The sequence below is a fragment of the Neodiprion lecontei genome, chromosome 1, assembly GCF_021901455.1.
Source record: "Neodiprion lecontei isolate iyNeoLeco1 chromosome 1, iyNeoLeco1.1, whole genome shotgun sequence".
NCBI lineage: Eukaryota > Metazoa > Arthropoda > Insecta > Hymenoptera > Diprionidae > Neodiprion > Neodiprion lecontei.
In genome coordinates, this window is record NC_060260.1 from 9,381,569 (window position 1) to 9,406,372 (window position 24,804).

Below are 24,804 nucleotides of genomic sequence, written 5' to 3' on the forward strand. Positions count from 1 at the left end.
CAATATTTAACGAATACCTAGAAACACAGCATTGCCTCGAAATATTTATAGATATAATGATTCGCTGTTTGAAATTTTTAATCATATATCGGAGAATAGAAATAAATTGATTGGTATCGAGAAAAATAAGGCAATTATATCTCTCTGTAGAAGTGTGTTTTAAAACGTCAATCGTCAGCCCGCGAGACCAACACTTTTCATGGCTGCCATTGATGCATTTTTCAATTCTGCTAACTCACATGTACATGCATGTAACACAGAGCGATTGATACGATTAAAACTTGTTGATTTCGTTCGTGTTTACGTTAATTATTTAATCATTATAAAAAAGATACCGCGATTGTCTCAAGCTTTTCAGCCATGCATTCAGATAAATTTACATATTTTATTTAGTTATTTTTTGTTATCTGTTCTGACTCGTGTAAAATTTTTGTACACACAATAATTTGTTTTATAAACAACGACATATCTGTGATGCATATTGTTAAATGTTACTAGACACGTGAATTAAAAAGAAATGAATAAAGGGGAAAACAAAAAACACCACAAGTATTAAGATTGAACAAAGAAAATATATAATGTTAATTTTGAGTAAAAAGATCCGTAAACCTGTTAACGTTGAATACTTGTACTAATAATTGTAATAATGTAACATTATATACCTTCATATTGACTGTGTACTTCGTGCATAACGTTGTTATTTCACTATAATTATTGATAACATATTATACCGTATATGTACAAATATAATAATATAACGTACATATACATCAGGGTGTCTCGAAAAAAAAAAAACGCCTTTTTTCTCCGAAACGGGTTCAAAACTTTCAATTTGGGTATAAAAAATATACCTGTTAAAATTTGAGCCCTTATTAATATAATATTAAGAGGTTGCTCGTCGCACTTTTCTATTTTCCATGAAAATAACATGAGAAAAATGATGTTTGCTCCTTCTCCTTCTTATAACTATAGGTGACGATGCGTGGTACAGAAAATTCACAGACATATTTTTGTAGATAATTGAACGCTCTTAAAATCAGGTCTGTCATAATTTTATGATAAATCTACTCTTTCAAAAGTTATCTAAAGTCTTTAAGTAACTTTTGACCTTCAATAACTTTTCAACGAGTGAATTTATCATAAAATGACACTCGACCTTTTTTGAAGAGCGTTCAATTCTCGACAAAAATATATCTGTGCATTTTCTGTACGACCCATCGTTACCTAGTTATAAACGGGAGAAGGAGCAAAAACCCTTTTTGCTCCTGTTATTCTTATGGAAAATAGAAAAGTGTGATAAGCAACATCTTAATGTGAATATTAAGGATTCAAATTTGAAAACAAATATTTTTTTTTACACCCGAATATACATATAGGTACATGAACATTGCATGTATTATATTATACTATACGTTTGCAATACACGTCTACACCTATGTAATATTTACCATCAATAATATATTATACTATATGTATATATTATTGTACGGTTCAAATATTGTTGTCATTCTGGTATATTGCAACTCTATAACATAATATACCTAGCTATCAACCCGAGGTAAATCACACGCGTTACAAGCACATACACATATTCATAAATAATAATTTATATATTAATCCTGTATGTATAATTCAAGGTTCGACTTGTCCTCTAAGTTCCTAATTGTATAATATATATCTTGCTCGGCATTAAGGCACTTCTTTTTCAATCTAAAAAACATTATACTACATCTTACATATACACGTTATTAAACGAAAGTCTTCGGAACATCATAAATGGAAATTGTTCAGTACATGCAAATGTAAAATTGCAAGTGTATGTATCGCTGTTGAGGGAAAAAAAAAGGGAATGCGGAAAGAAAAATGATTACTTAGTTATTATTATTAATATACCTATGCGACTGGATAACAATAATGGCCTGGTGAAAATTACACTGGAATATGTTGTCGGCGCAATGGTTGAAATTGTTATTGATTGTGTTAAAATATACAAAAGGACAATAAAGGGATCTACTTGAAAAAACGATATTGTCATTTTTCGCACAAAAATAGTTCCATCGAATTTTATTCCTTTTCTTTCTTTGTTACGGTAATCTACGAACCGTGCAGGTTGTTACAAAAATAATTTCTAAACAAAAGCGATTGTTGCTCGTGGATATTAAACTTTTCGAACATTCCACGATATCTTCAAATATTTATCAAAAAAACCGGGTTTCCATAAAGAGATTTTGCTTACCGATAGATGTGAATCAAACCGAAACAGTTTTAGTTCGTAATAGCGATCAAGATGACGGTAAAAGCGAGATCTGCACTTCGACCAAAATCAACCTTAACGCCACCTTCAACACCCAACATATTGACACAAAATCATGACCAGTTAAAACTGAGTCGTTATGAAAGCAAGAAAAGTGTGTCGGCACTAACATAGCTAACTTCACACAGGACCCAGAATAATATATAGAAAAACGCATTCAGGCAAGAAAACAACCAAAAACAACACCTCCGTTTTTGTCTTAACAATAAATTCAAAAAAGTGTGATAAATCATGTATTATTTTTGAAAAAATGGAGTGATGGTCAACAGTGGTCAACCAATTGACGAAAATAAATAAATAAATAAATAAATAAATAAGTAAACAAATAAATAAAAAAAAAAAAAAAAAACAAATCCTATTTTAAAGATTTGATTTTTGACGCAAAACGATATTCTATACCCGCCTGCAAATTACCCTCGCTGTGATAAAAATTGATCCTTTTTTGCTATGGCAACTTTTGTATTGAAGGTTAAAACAAAATCAGGTCAAAACCTCGTTAAAGGTTTAACAGGTAAAGACAAAGTTTCTCAATTAAAATCCAAGCTCTCAGATCTTACGGGAATACCTCAGATCGCTCTCCATATTCTGGGCGGTTTTCCACCCAAGGCGTTGGATCTGAGCAAGGAAGACGTAGCGCTGGAAGATTCCGGAATCACATCCGGCGACACGTTAATAGTTGAAGAAAAACAACCACCCGTCAAACCGAGGCAGCAATTGATAGAACGTGGCAATAACACGGTCCCAAGATCTCATATTATCGACACCGAAACTCTGAGCAACAGCCCTGGTGTTCTAATGAAGCAGATTGTACCCGCTGACAACTCTTGCCTTTTCACTAGCGTCGGATATGTCCTGAACGGTAAAAATACACTTTGGGTGTAGAGGACACCGCAGAATCCTTATGGAAATTGGCTGGATTTATAGTACATCGTATTGCAAAGCCTTCCGGTCAAAAGTTTTCAAGGACACAAGTACCAAGAATCAGTAATTTCCAAAATACAGGCCCAGATTCGATATATGGATTTCTTGATATCTTTGGATAACGCCATTTTTATAAATTACAAAGTTTCAAGGGGGACTTGAAATCAAATATATCGCTCAAAAACTGCTCAGCCGATTCGCAGAGACTCCGCACACTTGTGAAACACGAGACAAGTCGATTATTGAAAGAGTCGGAGGGTCTCGATCTTCGCACGAAATCTAACGTCGCACCTCCTTCCGGTAAACCAGCGAGTTCGTGGATGGAATCGATGCATCGATAAGATCAATCACAGCTTCCTGCCTGTCTTTAAGAATCAACCGTGCAGTTTTTCAAGCGATTTGTTTTACTACAAGTCCCTTTGCAGCTTTATAATTCATGAAAATCACGAGATCCATAGATATTAAAAAATCTTGACAACTTTCTTCCGTAGTCTGTATCTTGGAAACTATTGATTTTTGGGACTGGTGTCTGTGGCAACTTTTAATCGGTAGGATATGTATTGTAACAAATTGAAAATCCAGCCAATTTCCATAAGTATTCTGCTGGGTTGTTTCATCAAATTTTCAACCACACCCATCAGTCATTAATCGTTTTCAGGAAAGGTCGACACAACCTGCGCCAGTTTCATGAGGGATATAATTGCCGAAAGTGTTTCATCTAATCCGGAAGAGTATTCGGAGGCGATATTGGGACGTCCTAACGGCGAGTATTGCGAATGGATAAAGAAGGCCGACTCTTGGGGTGGTGCAATAGAGCTGGCGATACTTTCTTGGTTTTATGGACTGGAAATAGCCGTTGTTGACAGTATTAATGCTATCATAAACAGATTTGGAGAGGATCAGCACTACGCTCAGAGAGTCTTTTTAATGTTCGACGGTATTCACTACGACCCTCTTTACTTGGAACCATTAGATGTAAGTTAAATATTTATTTCTACGATTGATGAATCGATTATTCATTCTAAATTTCGTTTGTAAATTGAATTAACAAAGAATCCTTCGTTAAAATGATTACAAGCGTTTCACCGAAGACACGCAAAGTGATTTCCGTTTTTCACAACTCACTTGAGATATGTATCCGTAAAACTGACAATGAAACGTGCTATACATACAAAGTTTCGTGAAACTGAATTTAATATGCATTCGTTCGCTTCAATTATGTAACCCATTCTTAAATACAGTCGTTTCCGCAACTGTGTGATTAGTTATAACGTGAATTGATTCTTAAAAATCAAATATCAGTTCAAGGACTATAAATTATTATGTTTGAATCGCGGCGTCTTTTGGATAATCTTGAAACAAGCCGATAATCAAATCGTCTATGTTATATCTTGAACAGGGTGGAAGTATTCAAACAATTTTTCCTACGAGCGACGACACGCTGTTGATACAGGCTACAGAATTGGCCAGAGAAGCTAAATCCAGTCGCCAGTACACGGACGTACAAAAGTTCACCCTAAAATGCATGGTGTGTAACGTTATGCTAAATGGGCAGCTAGCAGCGCAACAACATGCGAAGGATACAGGTCACATGAACTTTGGAGAAGTTGCCTAGCGCCAAATACAGCAGCCGGTAATTACCGGTAAACATGGTTTTCGTTCTACTGCCAAGCCCCGTGCTCTTCAGTTACTTATTTAATTCAAAGTGCTGTGAAGAACTAATTGCATACAATTCAAAGGTCAAACAACAAAATCCAAGAAATTACCGCTGGCAATCGATATTGAAATTATTTGAAACGTAAGTCTTAGTCTCGCGCTATGAAAATGTTGGGATGTTGGTAAGAAAGAAAATAGGTATTTAGCGTAACGACGCATGCACAGTCTGATGGTTCGCGTACGCTGCTTGCACTTGCATATTTTCCACTCACAGTGTGATTTGGAATCGATCGATAGATCATCTTTTTCGTTACATCCATTGATTGGACCGTTGTTAAACACTATTTGCCATTTGTTTGACATTTGAAATTATAAATATGTGTAAGTATAATAGTATAAATATTGAGTTCGAAGACTTGATAAGTCATAAGACGTGTAATTCGAGAGCGCAGGATAGTAATTTTCCTTACCTACAGCCATGCAAGGTTGATAAAAGGAGTAAAGAAAATCTCAAAAATTATGTACAGTGTAAATATATGATTCTTATAAAATTAAGCATGCACGTCTCGAAATTTAAATGTCAATTATTTTGCGTTTCAGTAGGCTCTTCGTGTGACAATATTTGAAAAGACATCGTACTTATCAACTATACTTTTGTTTCCCAATCCTTAAATTATCTACTCATTTTTCTTTCTTCTTTTTATCTTTCATTCTGTCACAATTTTTCACGGTAGTCGGTTCACACCTAAGCTTTTCGTGTACTCTGTTGTAATAAATTGAACGATAAATTTTTCTATACAACCAAGTACATTCGGTGCCTCGACACACTCAATCACTTATGGCATATGGAGTTTGTATTCGATTCTGTCAGCTTTAATGAAAGCTCTTTTTATCCGTCTGATAAATTTTCCAAATGCCAAACTGCTTTTCGAATGCATTTTTTCTAAAATAACTAGAACCTTGTCTATAAATTTACCTTTCACCCTTTCCTGCTTCACAAAAAACGGAAATCAAAATTCGTAAATTTGCGGAGAGCCCACATATTGGCATGCAATAAAAGTGATAATTTGCATTATTCGAACCGCACGACTGATATATGATTACACGAGGAATAACATCCGGTACAACTAAAACGCACTGTGCAATGTGCAAACTAATGCGATTGCCAACGTGTGTAAGGGTGTGTGTGTGTAACTATTTTGGAATATTCAAAGTGTGCAGTGTTATTAATTTACCATATATTTGCCTTGCTATTACAGCCGCCTTATAGTGTGAGTAATTGAGCATATATGTAGATTTAATTGGCATTTATTTTATTTTTTATTTTTTTTTTTCAATCTTAGAATGATTGATAGACGTATAATACTAACTGTAATACAAGCAGACTACAAACTTTGAAGTATTTCTTTGTGTAATATCATTGAAATTACTACTTTTTGGAAGTGATTGCAAACATTGAATTCGCCTTAACACGTTTACCAACGTTCTAGGAATGACAAATAAATAAAAAAGTGAGTGGACGACCAAAAGCTCACCGACCCAAAAGCCAATTGAAGAGTGAAAATTGAACTATAATTTTAAGCGCAATTTTAGAGTGAAATATAAGTTAATATAACGTGATAAATATAGTAGTAGGAAATCTGTTTTAACTACATTTCTTATACATCACTATACTCTCGTGCAATATTTAAAAGAAAAAAAAAAAAAATGCTAGATTGCCAATCGCAATAATATCGTGCAAAGTTATCGCTCGTACACCTATTTGCGTATATAATGCTTTGGTAGTTTTAATTTGATTAACTTGAAGTACCCAGTGAACTTTACTGCCGTACTTAACTGTGTAAAAATACATGAGCAGAGTAAACCGAGCTAACAAAAATAGAACCAATAAACTCACGTTATTATATTCTCATCTCCCACCCCAGCTCGGGAATTTTTCCAGTACACTAATTGAACAGGTTTCCTGCAAAAACTGTTGCACATGTCCTTAGAATGAAGCTGAAATTAGACAAAAATGGACAAATTGACTAAAGCGTAAACTAGTGAAATCCTAAAATAAATCAAATGTTTCAATAATTCTTATGTTAGATAATTTATGGAATCATGGATTTGAATTATATTATTTGAAATAAGTTTCAGCAGTTGTCATTGCTAGCTTCAGCTTCACGTCCAAAGACTGGACCTTGTTTTTATACATATATATATATATTTTTGACATATACACTAAATAGGTACCTATTTGTTGCATGTAATTATAACTGTTATACTTCGAAGAAGATTGGTCGTTAAAATGGATATAATTGCATTTATGCAATCGGCACGAAAAGATATATGACAATTAAATGAAATATTAATTAAAATAAGAAAATTGCACGTGATTTACCCATTTGTACAAAAATCGTTACGTATATAACGCCAATATGCATTATAAATTACATGTACACGTGATTGATATGTGCGCTAAAATAATGCACAATTCTCAATTGTTCGTATTGCTAATTCCAAATTCCAAATGCTTTGCAATTCATTCGGTGCGGTGTGTCTTAAAATATTCCAATCGGTCCCAATATCACTGTGTAAATTCAAGTATAATTTGAAGCATTTCAATTATTATACTGAGTTATTTACGTAATAAAATCTGACGATCTTTAATTTGTCGAGAATAGTTTAAAGCAAACTCCTTGACTCCGGAGAAAATGAAATTTAAGTTGCGTAAAAACTTGAAGTACTTAAAAATTTATGTCTCATAAATGAATCAGAAAATCTAACCACGATCATTGAAAGAAACGACAATGTTATCGAACCCCGCATAATATATATAGTGTGACTATTTCACAACATCAAATTCCACAACTATTTTTTTTTAACTGAAGTAGTAATAACCCAACAGAGGTAACTAAGATTACCTGTTGTAGGTCCGATACATAAATAAAAGAAAAAATTACTTGAATAAATTGATATCATGAGAGAAAAAATTTGGCAATAATTCAATTTACGGAAATGTTCAACTATCGCTGTATTTAAATTTTTATCAATTATTACCGCGCAATGATGATCGACATAATTGCGTTGGTTAAATGCGGCAAATAGGTAAGTGATTAAGTGAAGAATGACCAAAAATAATCGACTTTTTCCCCGACTAATTGAATATGATAGATTATTTTTCAGACCCGATTATTTTCCTCGCAATCGGTTTACGTTTTTTACTCCCGTGAACGACGGAACACAATATCAATTTGTGTGATCAAAGTATCAATTTGTGTGATCAAAGTATCAATTATTATTATCGTAGTCTTACTTACCAAATATCTATTTAACGTAGCAAGTGAAAGGTGAATAAATATTTTCATCTTTCTTTTTTAAATTGAAAAATATTTTGGACAAAACTGTAAACTATCAAAAAACTTTTCCGCTGTTAACACTACATATCGAAATTTACAAAATTTTGGTTCCGAATGCACCGTTTCACAATAAATACGAAATAATCGATTGATCGTTAATTTTTACCGATTCCATCGAGTCGCGTTCGATTATTTTTAAATCAACGGCCATCGCACTGTGCTGCTACACCCGTCGTTCCGATGAACTAAACCAACTATTGCGCAACGTTACCGCCGACAAAGCCTGAAAAACTGTTTTGCCGACAACAATTAATCAGCTCTCAATGATATTCGAAACGAGTTGAAGATGGCACTGAATAACATGACGTGCATATAAGACGGACGAAGAAATGCCTGGTGAAACGTCGCAGTCCATCTGCCATGGGTCGCAATCCCGTAACATACGTGTGCGAAACTTCAGTTCGTAAGACGACGTGAGGTTATTGGCTAGTCGCGTAAACAATGTCAAAAGGCGTTTGCAAATAGCGCGTTGTATGTTCAACGCCTCAGTGTAACAAACGCGTCGCGATAATAAGGACAGGGCAAAATTGAAGTGTTAAAAAGGCAAACATGTATTTGGGAATGGAGTGAAAAAAAATTGATTCGAAGAAGAAATTGATCTGCACCATTTTTTCCCTCCCCAACTGCATTATCGTCGTTCGTCACCGTTCATCGGTCAGTCGGATGAGGGAAAAATAATCTGAATAGGAGAAGAGGCGATAAAGACGAAAGGAATCTGGGTGGGAAGAATCGGCGATAGAGAAGACGAATAATTCGCGTCTACAATGTCGTATTCCGTGGCCGTATATTTCACGGAAATAAATTGCAGACTGACAAACAGGTGAAGAAGATGGAAGATGACGCGGATCTGCGGGAACAGTTATTCCACAATACAGTACGGGAGAATATCGTAAGGAAAGCAATTATCGCACCGTTTGAAACGATATCACTTCGTCATCGCATTCCGAGTTTCCAACCTCCGTTTTACAGGCAAAAAAACCTCGTCTGTGATCCTCGGTTTATTCGCTTTAAAAAAAGACACGAGACTGAAGTTAGTAACGTTACTGTAAGAAAAATCGCTACATACTTCGCATCTTTAGGAATATCCGAGAATATACTTTAATTTTGAAAAGGCAACTCGTTGAAAGTCGTTTTATAAATTGCCCAATAACGTTGATTTTTCAGCCTGAGGTTTCGTTACGTTAACGTTACTAACTTCAGCCTGATTTATGAAAAAAAAAAAAACGTCGAAAAATTAATTCTTCATTATTTTCACCCGGACGTAGGTAAATCGACTTTAGTTCATTCCTTTACTTCTCTCCCTTTTCCTTCTTTTTCTGCTCACAATTACTCGGCAGGAGATGAGAACGATCTCGATCTCGCTGGGTCGTCGACCTCGTTTTCTTCCCCGTAGCAAAATGACTGATTGATCTGATTAATCTTTTCTCAACTACGGGAACTGCCCGAATTTCCATCGAGTTTTCACCCCTCGTTATTACGAGGGATTGTTAAATAAAATGCGCGAATCGGCATCGTTGCCGCAAAAATTCTGCGCCATGAGTTACCAGGTATATCTATATATCTTCTGTTTTTTTTTTTTGTCTCGCACTCGTTAGACCTGGAGAGCCAATGACCTTGTCCCGACGCTAAATCGCAGCAGCAACAGCATTAAACTTCGCCTCGTGTGTAGAATAAAAGGAAAAATAACGTAGCGTAAGGTCGATTCTCTTTGATCAAACACAGCTGACAACCAAACCGGCAACGGCATTGAAACTCCGATAAAACACATCGCGTTTGCATGTATTCAAATTAAACAAGTATCAGAAACGCAATTCGACCTGATACGTCCGTGTGCTTATTATACAGCTCGTTATACGCAGCTTTTAGAATCTGAGAAGCAAAGTTAGTGAATCGATCGTTTCGTTGTTTGGAAGGTAATTAAAATCGAACATGAGAATCTTTTAAATATTAAATCTTGAAGATTCGTTTTAATCGCTTGTAATGTCTGTTGATACGCAGTTTCTTGTCAGAAGGTTAAATATATATGTACATACATTTATGACGTACGATTCAATGCTCTGCTTTCATTGTTTTACAAGATGAGTGAAAGACAAGAACGAGTTGAGAATTTCATATCACGATTTTGAAAAGATGTTGCCACTCAGTTTCGTCGTCGTAATTTAACAAATAACAATCTGCGGGATTTGTTTTTAATCGTCGTGAAAACTCGAAAAAAATCGTACTGCAATCACACGCGGAATTTGAAGACACTTGATGTCGTTATTTCTTCAATTTCTTCAAAATTTGAACTATTAGAAGCGAGCATTGTCGAAAGGTATAATATTTTCATGAGGTTGAAGTAAGTAACGTTAGCGTAACGATGGATGTTTGGGAAAAATATTTTTTTTCCGCAAGTCAAAGATTCTACGAAATTGATTAAACCGTAATGAAGCATAACGTGGTCATAATTTGAAAAACCAACTCGAACGAAACCATTCTAAAATTTCAAAGTGACGATGTTTTTTTTCAGATCTTTCCTTACGTCAATGCTACTGATTTCATTTTTCCCGCTAAAGGACCTCATAAAAAAGAATGTATTGACATTTCACCGTTGAGATTGGCAAATCAGAACGTGGAAAATGATCACGATTGTTATCTCCAAAAGCTCCGGAATTTAATATCTGGAAATCACTTGTTGAGATTCGGCTGTACAACCTGATTATATACCGATGATCAGAATCCTCGTTGCGCGAAATAAATTAAAACGTTACAAGTACTTGAAGATTTTTTTATCTATCGACGAGAAATTCAAGTGCACACTTTCATTGAAATATAAGTGCGATAGATCGAATAGCAATTAATTCCAGCTTGTTCAACGCATAAAACATAACGCAGTTTCTATGCAGAAAAGAAAGACAGCAAGAAAAACGTCCGCCGAAAAGCTAGAAATTTATTATTTTTAATCCTTTTCTTCTTAACGAACTTTATACACGTTAGGAAGACAAGATATTATTATGTACACATACCGATTTCTTATAGTTACAGACTGACCTGTATAGCAGCGTTATGATTATCGTTAACACTGTTATTATTATAATTGCGTGCACATTATTGACTCTATACTAACGGTACATCACTCCTGCCTCTCCGGTAAAAAAAAAATGATTCTACCAACAGTTTAAAATTATTCAACTTAAGCACACTTAAAGTCGGTTATTTCATCTTGCCGCAGATCCGGTTAAAATGTATGTATGTATGTATGCATGCATGTACATACGTCAATCCGTTAGATAAATATCGTCAAAGGCAACGAGTATAACATTATACAATGTATAATGTGCATATTTTAAAATCAGCACTTACAAGCAGTTGAAATAATTTGGTCTCTTTTTTTTTACCGCCTGTCCATGTATTCATATTCCTTTTTTCTTCTTTTTTTATCGTTTTATCCACATACGTCAATTATCACGATAGCCTAAAAATCTAAATTTCTTATAACATGTACGTCATCGGCCGATGAGAAGGATGTGCTTGTTTTATGAATTTAACCAGGGGTCACAGGGCTCTGCATGTATATGTATGTGTGTATATATATATATATATATATACATTATAAATATACCTGCGTAATTAAATTTTTATTTCATGTACGTACGTGAGAAAGAATTCGTTTTATAAAAAATAATCCAATCTATGTTATACCAATTGTTTTTTGTTTCGAAAGAAATCCTTGAAAATTTAAACCGGCTTTTGTCCCTTCTTTGGTACGAATTGTTTGCATATTTCATGAATATAGAGTGAACTGGTTTTTTTGGGAAAATATTCACACTCACTGATGCAAAGAAGGAAGAATATATACAACCGTTTAAAATCATTGAGAAATGAATTTTGAATTTTTTTTATAATAAACGACCGTATATATATTGTATATGTATATACATATACACACAATTCAAACCCTCTTCAATGTTTTTTTTTTTTATGGTTAGAAATACCAAAATCCTACTAATTTCCACGTATATATTCGATTTAATTTTGAAACATTTGATACACAGCACGACAAATATCGATAATGATCCAATCATTATGAATCCTCATTTTGGTTCGAGCAGTTTGTACAATGATTCTTAAACTGTTTAAATTGCCAGAGGGACGGTCAAACAACGTTCTATAATCTATATAAATTGAAATGATGTATCAATCAAATGGCCTAAAATCGTATAACATGCAAATAAGCGTCAAGGCAAATAAACGGTATTTAGGTACAAGACATTACGCGTCGGTTGAGCGCACGGTTATGAATCCAACACGTATTTCACGTTTATTGGCCCCCGCGTTATTCTACATACGCATCAACAAATCATGCATTATACATATATGTGTATGTATGAGATGTGCGTGTGCGCGTGTGATACGGATAGGCGTACGAAATAATATTGGGTTGATAACGAACGAACGGATGATACGAGTCGAATCGTCGATAATGAAACCTGCATACATATTTTAACACAATACGCGATGACGTCGACATCAACGACGATGTTGCGATACGAAGAAATTTTAGCAAATTTTACTGAAAATTAAATGAGATGAAAGTAAAGGAAATGAAATGTATAATATTTTTACCGAATATTTCTCTGTCAGAAAATCCGCAAAAGTAGAGGTTTACAACTTTCTAGAAATTTGTAGATTTTAAAACACCGGACAATCGCAGGGGGGGAAAACACGTTGAAGTAAGTTGCAAGAATAAATTTAGACCAATTTTACAGATTAGTGAAGAAATTTTTAAACGTTATAGAAAACGTGGTGAAAGTTCCTAGATTGGTGAAAATTGAAGCGTTAAAATTACAATAATTCGCCAAGTTTAAGGTGGTAAGCAAAAATTTGAAGAAAAAAAAAAAAATTCTATATTACAACCTTGAGGTAGTAGAGATTTCAAATTATGAGTAAATGTGTAACACGGCTCAACGAATATTTCACACAATCCTAAACTTTCAAGAAAATACTCGACTTTTTCTAAATATCCATCCTCACAATAAACGTAATTACTACAACTTCAGCCGCGTAAGAATTTGGTGAACGAATTCTTTCTCATTTTATCCGAGCACGTAATTCGCTGGGTCTGCAGTGCTGCAGTTTATCCTATCGCATCTTTTACAATTAGTCCAGTAGGAATGTAATTTGAAATTGCAATTTTGTCGATATTACGATATTATCTTTATCTAATCGATGGGAGAAAAAGGAGGGGGGGGGGGGGGATGGGGTTCATCGTTAGTTTAAGTCAAGAATTTCGACCAGATTCTGCATTAGCTTCGTCCGTCATCTTGAATTCGTTTTACTCAAATAAGTCTCCCATTTTCAATATTTGTCTGCAACAACTTTTGCTTGAAATATTTTTTTTTTTTTTGACAAAGTTATTATATTCCGATTTACAAACGGTTTAACCCTTAATTTTTTTTAACAATGACCTCGGGGATCGATCCCAATATTATTATCATCACTCGAATCAGCGTCATCGAGTTACCATTAAATCGAGTTTCCGTATTTATATCTAAAAAGAACGTACTATCTTTCGACTTTTTTCCCTGGCCTACCGGGGCTATCTCTCGCTTCACGGATAACAAAGCCTGAGGTATCGTCATCGTCAGAGATGGGCTGCATGCGTGCAACGTGTACACGTGTAACCATTCTATTTTCGCATTAGAGTGGTATTTTAGGTGCATATCCACACACGCGCAACACACTTGCCCGGCATACCTTCCCAGGTATGCTCACGTATCGTTCTTTTGTGTTTCCGTCGTCTCGCCGCCGGGACGGCCAAAGTTGGCAGATAGATAGATATGGAGCGAGGGAAGAAAGAGAGAGAGAGGGAATCGCCTGCAGCACCTCGGTGGCTCGATGACCCACGAGAAATGCATATACGTATACGATAAGCGTGTGTGTAACGCATGTGTAGGAGGCCGAGAGGATATCCTCGGCGCTACCAGTTCGCTGGATGTTTTATCGTTCTGCAACCCGTGGCCTGAGTGCAGAATACATGCGCAATAATCACACGGGAAATGTTGCAACAAATAATGCCGCAGCAGCAGCAGAGAAAAGGCACTGGTTGAAAATTAATCCTTTTCTCTCTTCTCACGTGTCGATTTAACTACAGTTTCGATAAAATGGATCCTCAACTATTCGAACCATGACTTGATTTATCCGAGCACCGATTAAAAAAATTGATTTTTGGTACGAAATATACATCGTTGCTCGGTAAAAAAATTTCGAACACTCGTTAGCCAATCGACAATAGACGACTATATGAAACCAAAGTAATAAAATAAACGTTCGGTGTTTGAGAGAGGTTCAATATGTATTTGGATGTTTAATAAGGACTGTTTGTTAATTTAAATTTGTGTTGTATGTATTTATTATACATCAAAATAAAATTAGTCCCAATTAGTTCGGATAATCGAGGTTCTACTGTAATACAGCAACGATGAAGAAAATTCATATCATTACAAAAATTCGATGAAACTCTGATCGGTGGATAACGATTAAAATTTATTGAAATTGAATTGAATTGAAAATCACTTTGTGAACAATTGTAATTGACTGAATTAAATCGCTTGAAAATGTTGGAATCAATTATGAATAGAAAATCATATATCTGTATATATAGAACGCCACAATAGAGGCGTTAGAAGGATGTTAACATTTCCGTTGCTGATTGCGAGTCGGCGAATAAATCGTATACATAATTTTTTTACTACTTACGACAACGATCAACAAATGTATAAATTAATATTAAATATGTACATAATGTGTAGCGCATCTTTGTAATATTTACAATATCGCGATAGAAAAATGTCTATTTGTAAACGCAAAACACGCCGCCCGTGCCTATTTTTGTTGCAGTTAGTGTTTTTACTATATGGTAAATGTATACAGGTATGTTATATGTAAACGTGTTACAGATGATCTTGAACCGTTTAAACGTCCCGAAATAAGATTCTCCCGTTTCTTTTAACAATAACTCCACCTACGCAATGCGCGTTAAGAGACGCAACTTCGTGTTATACGTATCTACACGTAACACCGTATCAACATGTTCCGTAACATGCGTAATATTATTTTTAGGTTACATATTAAATGAAATTCGATATGAAAAAGAATAAATGAAACCCAACAAATTTAGTAACTGTCCGACATTCGTGACAATGTCATTTGCGTACTCCAAAAACAGACGTACGTATATGTATATATATATATATATATATATATATATGTGTGTGTGTGTATATGTATATGTATATATTATAAAAAGTGAACGATAAGAGAAAACTGGTTTCGATAATAAATAATAAAAAGAACAGGAAACACAATTTGAACTCGTCGTATCTGTGTTTTTAGAAAAACCCGTTATTTTTCAGTTTCAGGATAATCTGAATTCGAATAAACCGTAATGAAGGTAGTTAATTCTCTTCAAATTTGTTATATATAAAATCGCGAAACGGTGATTTTTATGAGATTGAACATAGTAACGTTACTGTAACGACGCATGTTTCGGAAAAATCATTAATTCCCACCTTTAAGGTTGTCTGAAATTTAGTCAGCCATAACGAGCAAAACGTACTGATATATAAAAAATTTAAGTCCTGGAAAGTTGTTGTAAAATTCGACAACGATGTTTTTTCTTCCCGATGTTCCGTTACGTTAACGTCGCTAACTTCAACCTCGTTTTTCACGAAGGGAACATTTCCTTTCGAACAATATCAAAGCTTCCCCATATATATTTACCGAACGTGTGAAATAATCCGATGAAATATTTAACGCATCAACTGTTGAACAGAAGAAAACGTTGAGAAAGTACAAGATAATTCCTCTTTACCTATAAAAATAACGGTTTACAAATACCGTTACTGCATACAAAAAACATATGCCGAATACACATAAACGGATTGTCGTTTATGTAACTCTGTATATATAAATTTTATCTTTCGCGGGTTAAGCAAAGTTAATTCTGGGCGTGAAATCCAATTTGTTTCTGCGGATATAACATCGCCACGACGATGCCCTTCAAGTTACACAACTGAACCTGGTTTATTGTGGTAATAGAAAAACAAAAAAAAAATAAATAAATAAAAATAAAACCTTGAAAAGACAGAAATTTTCGAGTTTAGTATATAAAAGGGTCAGAATCATATTTAATAATAAAAATCGTCAAATTTATGGTATGCATGGTGATGATATCTGCCTTCTTTTGTTTGTTTTTTTTTTTGCAATAGCTGAATTATTGTTCCGATAGCGTTTTATATTTGACAGTAACATTTGAAGCGTCCAAACTTTTGAAAAATTATTCTACAATCGCGATAAGATTTTATTTTCGATAAAACAAAATGTTCAAAGTTCGTAACGTGCACGTAACTGCTTCTCAGATCGCGTGTGATTAGATTTGTTTTTTTTTTTTAATTTATTCTCCTCTCCATGAAGAATGCATAAAGTCTTTTAAATAAAAGTTTTTAGCAATTCTATTATCCATTTTGCCATACGAAGGTTGGAGAAAAAAAAACTCGGAAAGGAGTCGGCGACAAATTTTTTTCATTTATGTATGAAAATTTTTTACGGAAGTCTAATATTCACCCGTTAAGCGATCTGATACCCCGTATTATTACAAATGCAAACATCAATGTTTAAATTTGCAATTTGCACTCACTTTCGGGAATGTGAAATCTTCGTCGCGTACTCGTTTTATACCAATACTAACTATTGTGCACATTACGAGGCTTCATTTGCGTCAACTAGGTCACCAAAATGTTTTTTCTTATTCACCGTTTAGATTATATGTGACAATTAACCAGATCTCACAATACTGGCTATTATTTTTATCAACGATACTGATAACGAAACTGTTTCATGATCACGAACGCGAATACAGCATATATTTGATCCGTCCAATTAGTGCTCTTTGATTTTATTCATTCAAAGTTGAAGTCACAAATTTTCTCGGGAATCTTGGATCACTAATTGAAAAATGTTCCAAACATACAGTTTCGGAACAACTGTCAAAGAAATGTATTATCTATCTCATATTCTGTACTTCTCTTTTTTCTAATTTACAGATATTTCTACTGCTCTTTCTGTTGCTGTACATTTCGAGCTACGCACTGATAGCAAGATTCAGAAGGAAAGATAGAGAGGATTATATTGTAGTGGACGAAGATGAGGCGACGGTTTACAGAATTAGTCTGTGGCTCTGTACCGCTGCACTTGCAGTTTCGGTTGGAGCGACGCTACTATTACCGGTCTCCATTGCTAGCAACGAAGTTCTCATACTTTACCCCAACAGTTACTACGTCAAGTGGCTCAACAGCTCCTTGATACAAGGTAACGAGAGTTATATCAAATAAGAACTGGGCAAAGTGGAAATAAAGCCTAAGCGATATCTGATTCTTTTTTTCTTTGCTCGATTAATTTTTATGTTGATTTGTAATTTTGTACTTTCATGTATTTGCAGGACTTTGGAACCATGTGTTTCTGTTTTCAAACTTATCCTTGTTCGTCTTCTTACCGTTCGCCTACCTCTTTACAGAATCTGAGGGATTCGTTGGTCATAGAAAGGTAAAGTGTTGGTTTGAAGAATAAATTGAAAAATTTATTTAGGAATTTTGTTGTAAGCAAAGAGTTACCGTAACCGTAGGATCTCATGAACTAGTTAAAGCTATATAATAATCAATTTTTTGACAATCTAATAGAAAAATCATACTTAAAATCGTAAAAAAATACACGATTAATTTTTCTTCTCGTTAGGGCCACTTTATAATTCAACTCAAAGAGTAGGTACAATTCAAGAAGAAGAAAAATAAAAATGCTTTTCTCTCTAAAATTCTTCCAACAAAAATCTGTTTCGTTACTCAGTAACTAGAGATGTATATTTTGGGCAAATCTTCCTGCACTAGTCTTGTCATTGTAAGGGAATTTTGCTTGTAAAAACTTGTAATTAGCGTCAACATCGTCAACTATTTCTTTTTAGTTATATTTTACGTTATTCTTTCCAGGGTGTTATGGCTAGGGTTTATGAAACAGTGACTGTATTGTGCCTACTTGGAGCCCTAGTTCTTGGAATGACTTACATCTTGTCCGCTCTCATCGATCACCACAAGTCAAGTCTTCACACATTGCTCAGTGAGTATGATAAAAAATCTGATTCTGTCTTTGATTCTTTAATTGATTATGATGTGTGCGTATAATATCTAACTTTTTTCACAGATTTATGGAGTTATTACTTGCCGTTTTTATACTCCTGCGTGTCTTTTGTCGGAGTCGTTATGCTATTACGTAAGAATATATCGTTACTTCACTTTTCATTCCAATAATAATGAGCTCGACATTTTCTTTAACGTGATATAAAATTACCCCACAGTGTGCACTCCGGTAGGATTTGTCCAATTGTTTGGAGTTGTTGGCTCGTTCCTTGTTAAACCTCAATTCCTAAAGAATTTGGATGAAGAATTTTTTGCCTACAAATTAGAAGAAGATTGTATTAAAAGAAGGTCAGCATAGAACTTGGATGTTACTGTATTGGAAAACGAGTTTCTCTCTCTGCTCTGAATCTTGAGTCAATGAAGATTTTCATTTTCGCTTTTTGATAAGGCATAATTAGAATAATTCGAGTAACGCCTCTTGCTTTCGACTAGACTGCAACATGCTACAGCGACGGGTAAATCTTACGTATCACCAATGCCCATGTCTCCGGCAACGTGCGGAAACATTGTGGAAGACGAAGAAGAATTACCGAGTGCAAATCCTGGTCTAATGTGTCTTAAAAATGGAGCGTTACAACGCGGTTTAACTCAAAGACTAGAGTATATTCAACAGAGAAGAAAGCTGCTGGACGAACAGAGGCGTACTTGGTGGGTGCGCAGAACTTTGTTGTATCCTTTAGCCATGCTTGCCTTGTTGGTACTTTCGACAACGACGGCTCTTCTTGCCGTGCAAAATACCATCGAGTTACTTATCGGCATTAAGGCCTTGCCTCTGAGCACAAGAGTAAGTTAAACATAAATTGAAAGAACTACTACCACCATCTAAATTTTCAAGATTTAACTAAACAATCTCTCTTCATTGTTTACAGCAATTTACATTAGGCATCAGCTCTCTGTCTAAATTGGGGCCGATTGGCGCGACAGTTGAAGTTGCGGTGATTCTATACTTGGCTGCGACAAGCGCTATAGGTCTTTATTCCCTACCCGGAGTTCGCAGAGTTCGACCCCACTTTCATACCACTCCTTTGACACACATCATTGCGAATTGCGCACTGTTGCTTGTACTCAGCTCTGCCCTTCCGCTATTGTCGAGAATACTAGGTGAGTTGGGTATTTCGTGACCTCGATCTGTTTTCGTTTTTATTTTTTTTTTATATTCATGACTGGACTGCAAGAACTTTGGCATGTTTTACTATCATGATTCTTAAACCAACCGTTTATAATTCAACACAGGAATGACAAACTTCGATTTACTCGGAGACTTTGGGCGGATCGAGTGGCTTGGCAATTTCAAATTGGTCTTATTCTACAACTTGATATTTACGATTGCCACGTTTGCCTGCCTTGCTACTAAATTCACTGCTACTGTACGAAAGGAAATATATGCAAGGCGAGTAAAATTGTTTTTACGTTACTCTGATCAGGCTTAACGAAATTAACAGTAAGCAAACGTACATACATGTTATAGCTTGTCAGTGGTCGATGATTTTTTTTTTGACCAACTTTCGCTTTCGACAGATTACGGAGCAGTCTGATGGGAATATTCAAACGCGATGGAAGAAAAGGAGTTTTGAGCATGTTTTCTAATAAGGAGGACTAGACTGATTTTAACTTATAAGAAATCGAGGTGTTAGTCATTTCTGAATAGTAAATAACACAGGAATCCATGTATTCCCTTTACAACGCCAGTTTTATATTCAAATATTATTTTGTCTCCTGTTTACGTTCCGTTTTACTTCATCGATCATACCAAATTACGCGAGAAATGAGAAGTAAAATAACTGTTTCAATATTTTATCGACTTGAAATTGCCAATAATGTTATACAGGAAATATTTTGAAGTTTCAGTTGATACATTGGTACTCGTATTTAATCATTTCTGTCTGACAACACTTCGGGCATTCGCATAGTTAGTATTTAAACCCAACGAGTGTTTTGTATTTAAGAAAAAAAATATTTTCTACATGGTAAAAAAATGAGGCGTTCGAGTATTGAATCCAGGGTCCAGAAGGGAGAGACGAAAAAATTAGATTTCATACGAATCGTCGGGAAAATCAATCAAATATAGAAGAAAAAAATTTCGATTCACATTTTTTTGAAGTAATTGGTACGTCCTTAGTAGCAAAAACGGTGAACACGAAAGTTTGTCATGAAATTCAATTCTTTAAAATGTATGTATATATATTTATATATTTATATACGAATTTTCAAATTTAAACCTAATATTTTCGACAAGAAAGAGAGAGAGAGAGATCGTGTATGGTTGTGTGTGTATGTGTTTACACGTTGCATACTTGTAGTTAATTTATATCCCAAAAACTACGATAAGTAATTAATTGCTAATACATCTTTTCCATTTAAGTTATTTATGCGTAAATATACGATGTGAAGTTTAAATTGCTACTCCAAGAATCACGAAAGAACAATAATAATTGTCACTCAGGAGACAGTGTGCAAACTATCTCCAAATCAAACCACCGGGCAAGTATTTTTGCATTAGAAGTAAACCAGTTCGATATTAATGCCAATAAGAGAAATAATATATTTTGAAACCGCAAGAATCTTTCAAATATTGGCGGACGACACTGTCTTCAAGATCTGATTTAACGTCAAAATTCTCTGGTATAATTTACTACAGCTATTACGGAGGCCACTCACGAAAAGTTCTGCTACCACTAAAACTTACTTAGTCAAGACACTGCGCATCGAGATAATCTATAAACTGGCACCCATTGTTATTTAAAATTAGGGTAATGATATTTCATCCTTTTTAAATTATTCTAATTATTTTCATTCATACATTTATTATCCAAACTGGTAGCCATTTCATTTCAATTCAAAGCAGTCTTGTGATATATGAGAATAATCACATATTATTGTGATAAATTCAAGTCATAAAATATTCCACGCCTAATTTGCTGCTTATTTGCTTTAGAACAGCATTTATTGAATGTTGCAAAGTTTTTTCATACTCCTAGTAGTATTTATTCTTGCTTACTTTGTTGCATGTACCAAGATCCTCAAATAGCGTAAAAATTGTTATTCCTTCCGTTTCATTCTGACGGGTTTTGAATAATTTAATTACTCAACGCTGATTAGGGTCCATATTAACCCAATAATATTGTTATACCAAATTTCTTTAATACTGAGGCAGATACTAGTATTCGACGAAATGATATATTTATTTACGCGATAATAATGAATAATCTAAAGTTCCCTTGTTAGTAAAGACACTTTCGATTTAGTAATCGGGACTTTCTGTAAAAGTTCTATAAACTCTGTGTGAAATAACGGCGATTATAGAGGTGGCTCATACTACATTTGGAATACAGATGAAACTGTACGTAGTAACAATTCAACATGAGAAGGTTTTTGTCCGGGAGTTCAGAATAAATAATAATTACGCGAATGAATACAGCTGGTAAGGAATGACGGTTTCATTACGCAAATGCATTAAAAATACGAATGACTTTCAAGCTTAATTATTTTTTAAGAGACCTTCCGCCATTAAGTTAGCATCATCCCATATATTCGAACTTATTATTGTCTGGATTGTTTGGTTCATTACGTAACACGTAGCTTGTCATAACGACAATACTTTAAGTATTTATTATACTGGGTATTCAATATTGAATGACATTCTAGAATATGGACACTATCACTTGATTACAAGAATAGTTTTTCCCCTTTTTTGTATCTCTCAGATAATATGTAAGTCACAGTGTTCACCGCTTTACACCAAGTAAACGATGTCTTTAAAAAAAATCTACATAAAATAATGATGAGATTTTGAAATTCAGAACCATATATTATGGCTTTGCTATGTATAATATGAGTTGGAATAGGCTGTGAATTAAGAATTATGTATCGATGTAATTTCCTCAATCGGACAAAAGCTAAGCGTTCGTTCAAGGAAATAAAATTGTAATTATATTTCAATCTAGTTTAGGCGATAATTGGTCTGTCGTAGAATAGAATAAGACTGTCCAAATTTTTCAAAAAGGGCCTTCGATATTTGAATAAATTTCCAACTGCGCGTTGTTAATATTCGAAAATGGTTATATTAGCATTTGTACTAAGCATTTTCTGTTCATAATCTGCATTGTAATATATTTTTGCACGTTTATCTTGTTGACTTGCGATCAGAAATTCGCTGGTCCCTTAAAAAGAATTCTTTAAAAGACTTTCTGAAAGGTTAACAAGAAATTCAATGCCTTTTGCTGCTGCAATTTCTATTCCCCAATTATACAGTTTGTAGAATAATAATAGCGGATAGCTCGACATGAGTCGTTAAAAAAAATAAGTTTGACATTGGGCAAATGTGATTGTACATTATCTATGTCAAGTATGACAATATTTAGCTAGCTCACGAGTTTATAAATTATTTAAATAGCGAATGCTATAAGAAAAATGAAAGAGTCGTCAGCAGTTGATATAGCAATGTAAATGATACAATGATTTTCTCAAACTGTACTGTACTATATTATGCCAAACAAAAGACACTATAATTGTATTTTCTTGAACCAGTGTATGTTTATTTGCAGCTTAATTAATAATATCTATAGTGATCTTGTAAAGGCTCCTACATATGTAGCTAGTTTTAAAAATATTCTGATCGCATTGACATCTACACTGACACCTAATCAGTCAATGAGCAATATCATACTGGTTTTAAAACTGACACATAACTAATGAATTTGAGCAAAAATAAGCGCGATTATTATTATTGTTATCGATTACGAATAAATGTTGCTACTTGATTTTACTATTAGCATAATTGTTCAAAGCTGCAAAATAAATATTGAATAAAAGACCACAATGATAATACCTATGCACTACACTCCGAACATTTTGCTAATGCCGAGCCGATCCAGTTCATTATTATATTATTCAGAAATAAACGATATCATCAACTGTGTAATCATTTTGTGCATTGTAAATTGATTAGCTCTCGAACCCCTGTTTCAATATGCATTGGAAAGTAAATAATCTTGATTTATGGAATTCGTTTCAATAATTCAAACTGACAAACAATACAACGCGGTTACGGAAATATATTAGCCTGCAACGCACACAGAGATTTTCATATTTGTCATTCTCTAAAAAATTTTTATGTATTTGATATCATTTTCTATCCAGCTTTTGTTATTCAGCACGAATTGGAGGAAACAAATTGACAGAATATTTTCTTTGTTTAGACTGTATTTTAAAGAAAAAAATTTTAACATAAATATTTGTAGTTTTTTATAACAATGATTTCTGAAAACAAAATCATAGTATCATGGAAATGTAATTTTCGCTATTTCTCACAATCGAGTTCATACATTCATCAATGTTTATCATCACAATCTACTAACTGGAAGCTTTTCAAAACTTGAACAGTTTCGAATTCAGCGCTTCCTTTACGAATTATAGAATATCCGCCAGGCTGAGATAAATCGACAACAGTAGACCCAGCTCTTGCCAATCCATTGCCTGTGACTCTTTCATCTGGATAAAAAACACCTCCCAAATGCGACCACAATGCCGAAAATTCTTCCGGGTGTATCGTGCTCGGCTTGTTGCTCTCATTGGCACTTGTTAAAGCCAACGGCTCCCTCAGTCTTTTAGAAATATCTCTGATAAATTTTGCATCGGGAATTCTTATTCCCACATTTTGCACATTAGGATTAAATAGCGGGTTCAGCTTTGGTGTACGTTTTAAAACTAACGTCACAGGTCCAGGAAATAACGCTTCCAACAATCCATCTGGCAGAGAATCGACGATACCCCAATATTTTACATCCACAATTTCACCGACACAAATTGCCAGCGGTTTACAAGGATCTCGTTGCTTAATTTCATACAACTTTTTAACAGATTCATTACTTTGAGCCAATCCTGCCAAGCCATAGACGGTATCCGTGGGCAACGCTATGACGTGTTTATCTTGAAGCAAGCGAACGGCCATAGCCACATTCTTTGATCCATAAGCAAACCCGATACCTGAAATACCGGGGTGTAGATTTTTTAGCTGCGTCTCGAGCGACCTCAATGTTTGTTTCACTGGACCCATGGTTTTTTTCCTTACTTCATCAGAACTCATCGTTGGTCTGCTGCGAAATAATTTCAACATTCTTCTTGATTATGACAGTAAATTGATCGACGAGTCCTGAAAATTTTCAGTCTTATCTCTACGTGAATAGTTGTATAAGAATCTCTGGTAAAATAACCATTAAAATGTTCTGTACTCAAATTCTCATTAAAATAATGATGTACACAGATTTGAATTGTAGAAGTGATTGCT

The 24,804-nt window shown here is 34.5% G+C and overlaps 3 protein-coding genes across 3 annotated transcripts; 2 read left to right on the forward strand and 1 right to left on the reverse strand.

Annotated features, from left to right (window-relative positions):
* Positions 1 to 2,342: 2,342 nt before the first annotated feature.
* LOC107227631 (ubiquitin thioesterase OTU1) lies at positions 2,343 to 6,628 on the forward strand. Its single transcript, XM_015668831.2, has 3 exons — positions 2,343 to 3,173; positions 3,894 to 4,210; positions 4,635 to 6,628. Exons 1-3 carry the CDS (start codon positions 2,762 to 2,764, stop codon positions 4,848 to 4,850), a joined length of 945 nt encoding a protein of 314 aa, XP_015524317.1. The 5' UTR covers positions 2,343 to 2,761; the 3' UTR covers positions 4,851 to 6,628.
* Positions 6,629 to 8,618: 1,990 nt separating this feature from the next.
* On the forward strand, positions 8,619 to 23,439 carry LOC107227651 (protein Lilipod). The gene is made up of 10 exons (XM_015668869.2): positions 8,619 to 9,181; positions 17,376 to 17,640; positions 17,771 to 17,874; positions 18,312 to 18,438; positions 18,523 to 18,591; positions 18,677 to 18,806; positions 18,951 to 19,302; positions 19,388 to 19,619; positions 19,752 to 19,908; positions 20,037 to 23,439. The coding sequence occupies exons 1-10, from the start codon at positions 9,122 to 9,124 to the stop codon at positions 20,116 to 20,118; spliced, it is 1,578 nt and encodes a 525-aa protein (XP_015524355.1). The 5' UTR covers positions 8,619 to 9,121; the 3' UTR covers positions 20,119 to 23,439.
* LOC124292595 (yrdC domain-containing protein, mitochondrial) lies at positions 22,525 to 24,603 on the reverse strand. The gene has a single exon (XM_046740341.1). It carries the CDS (start codon positions 24,601 to 24,603, stop codon positions 23,848 to 23,850), a length of 756 nt encoding a protein of 251 aa, XP_046596297.1. The 3' UTR covers positions 22,525 to 23,847.
* Positions 24,604 to 24,804: the final 201 nt, after the last annotated feature.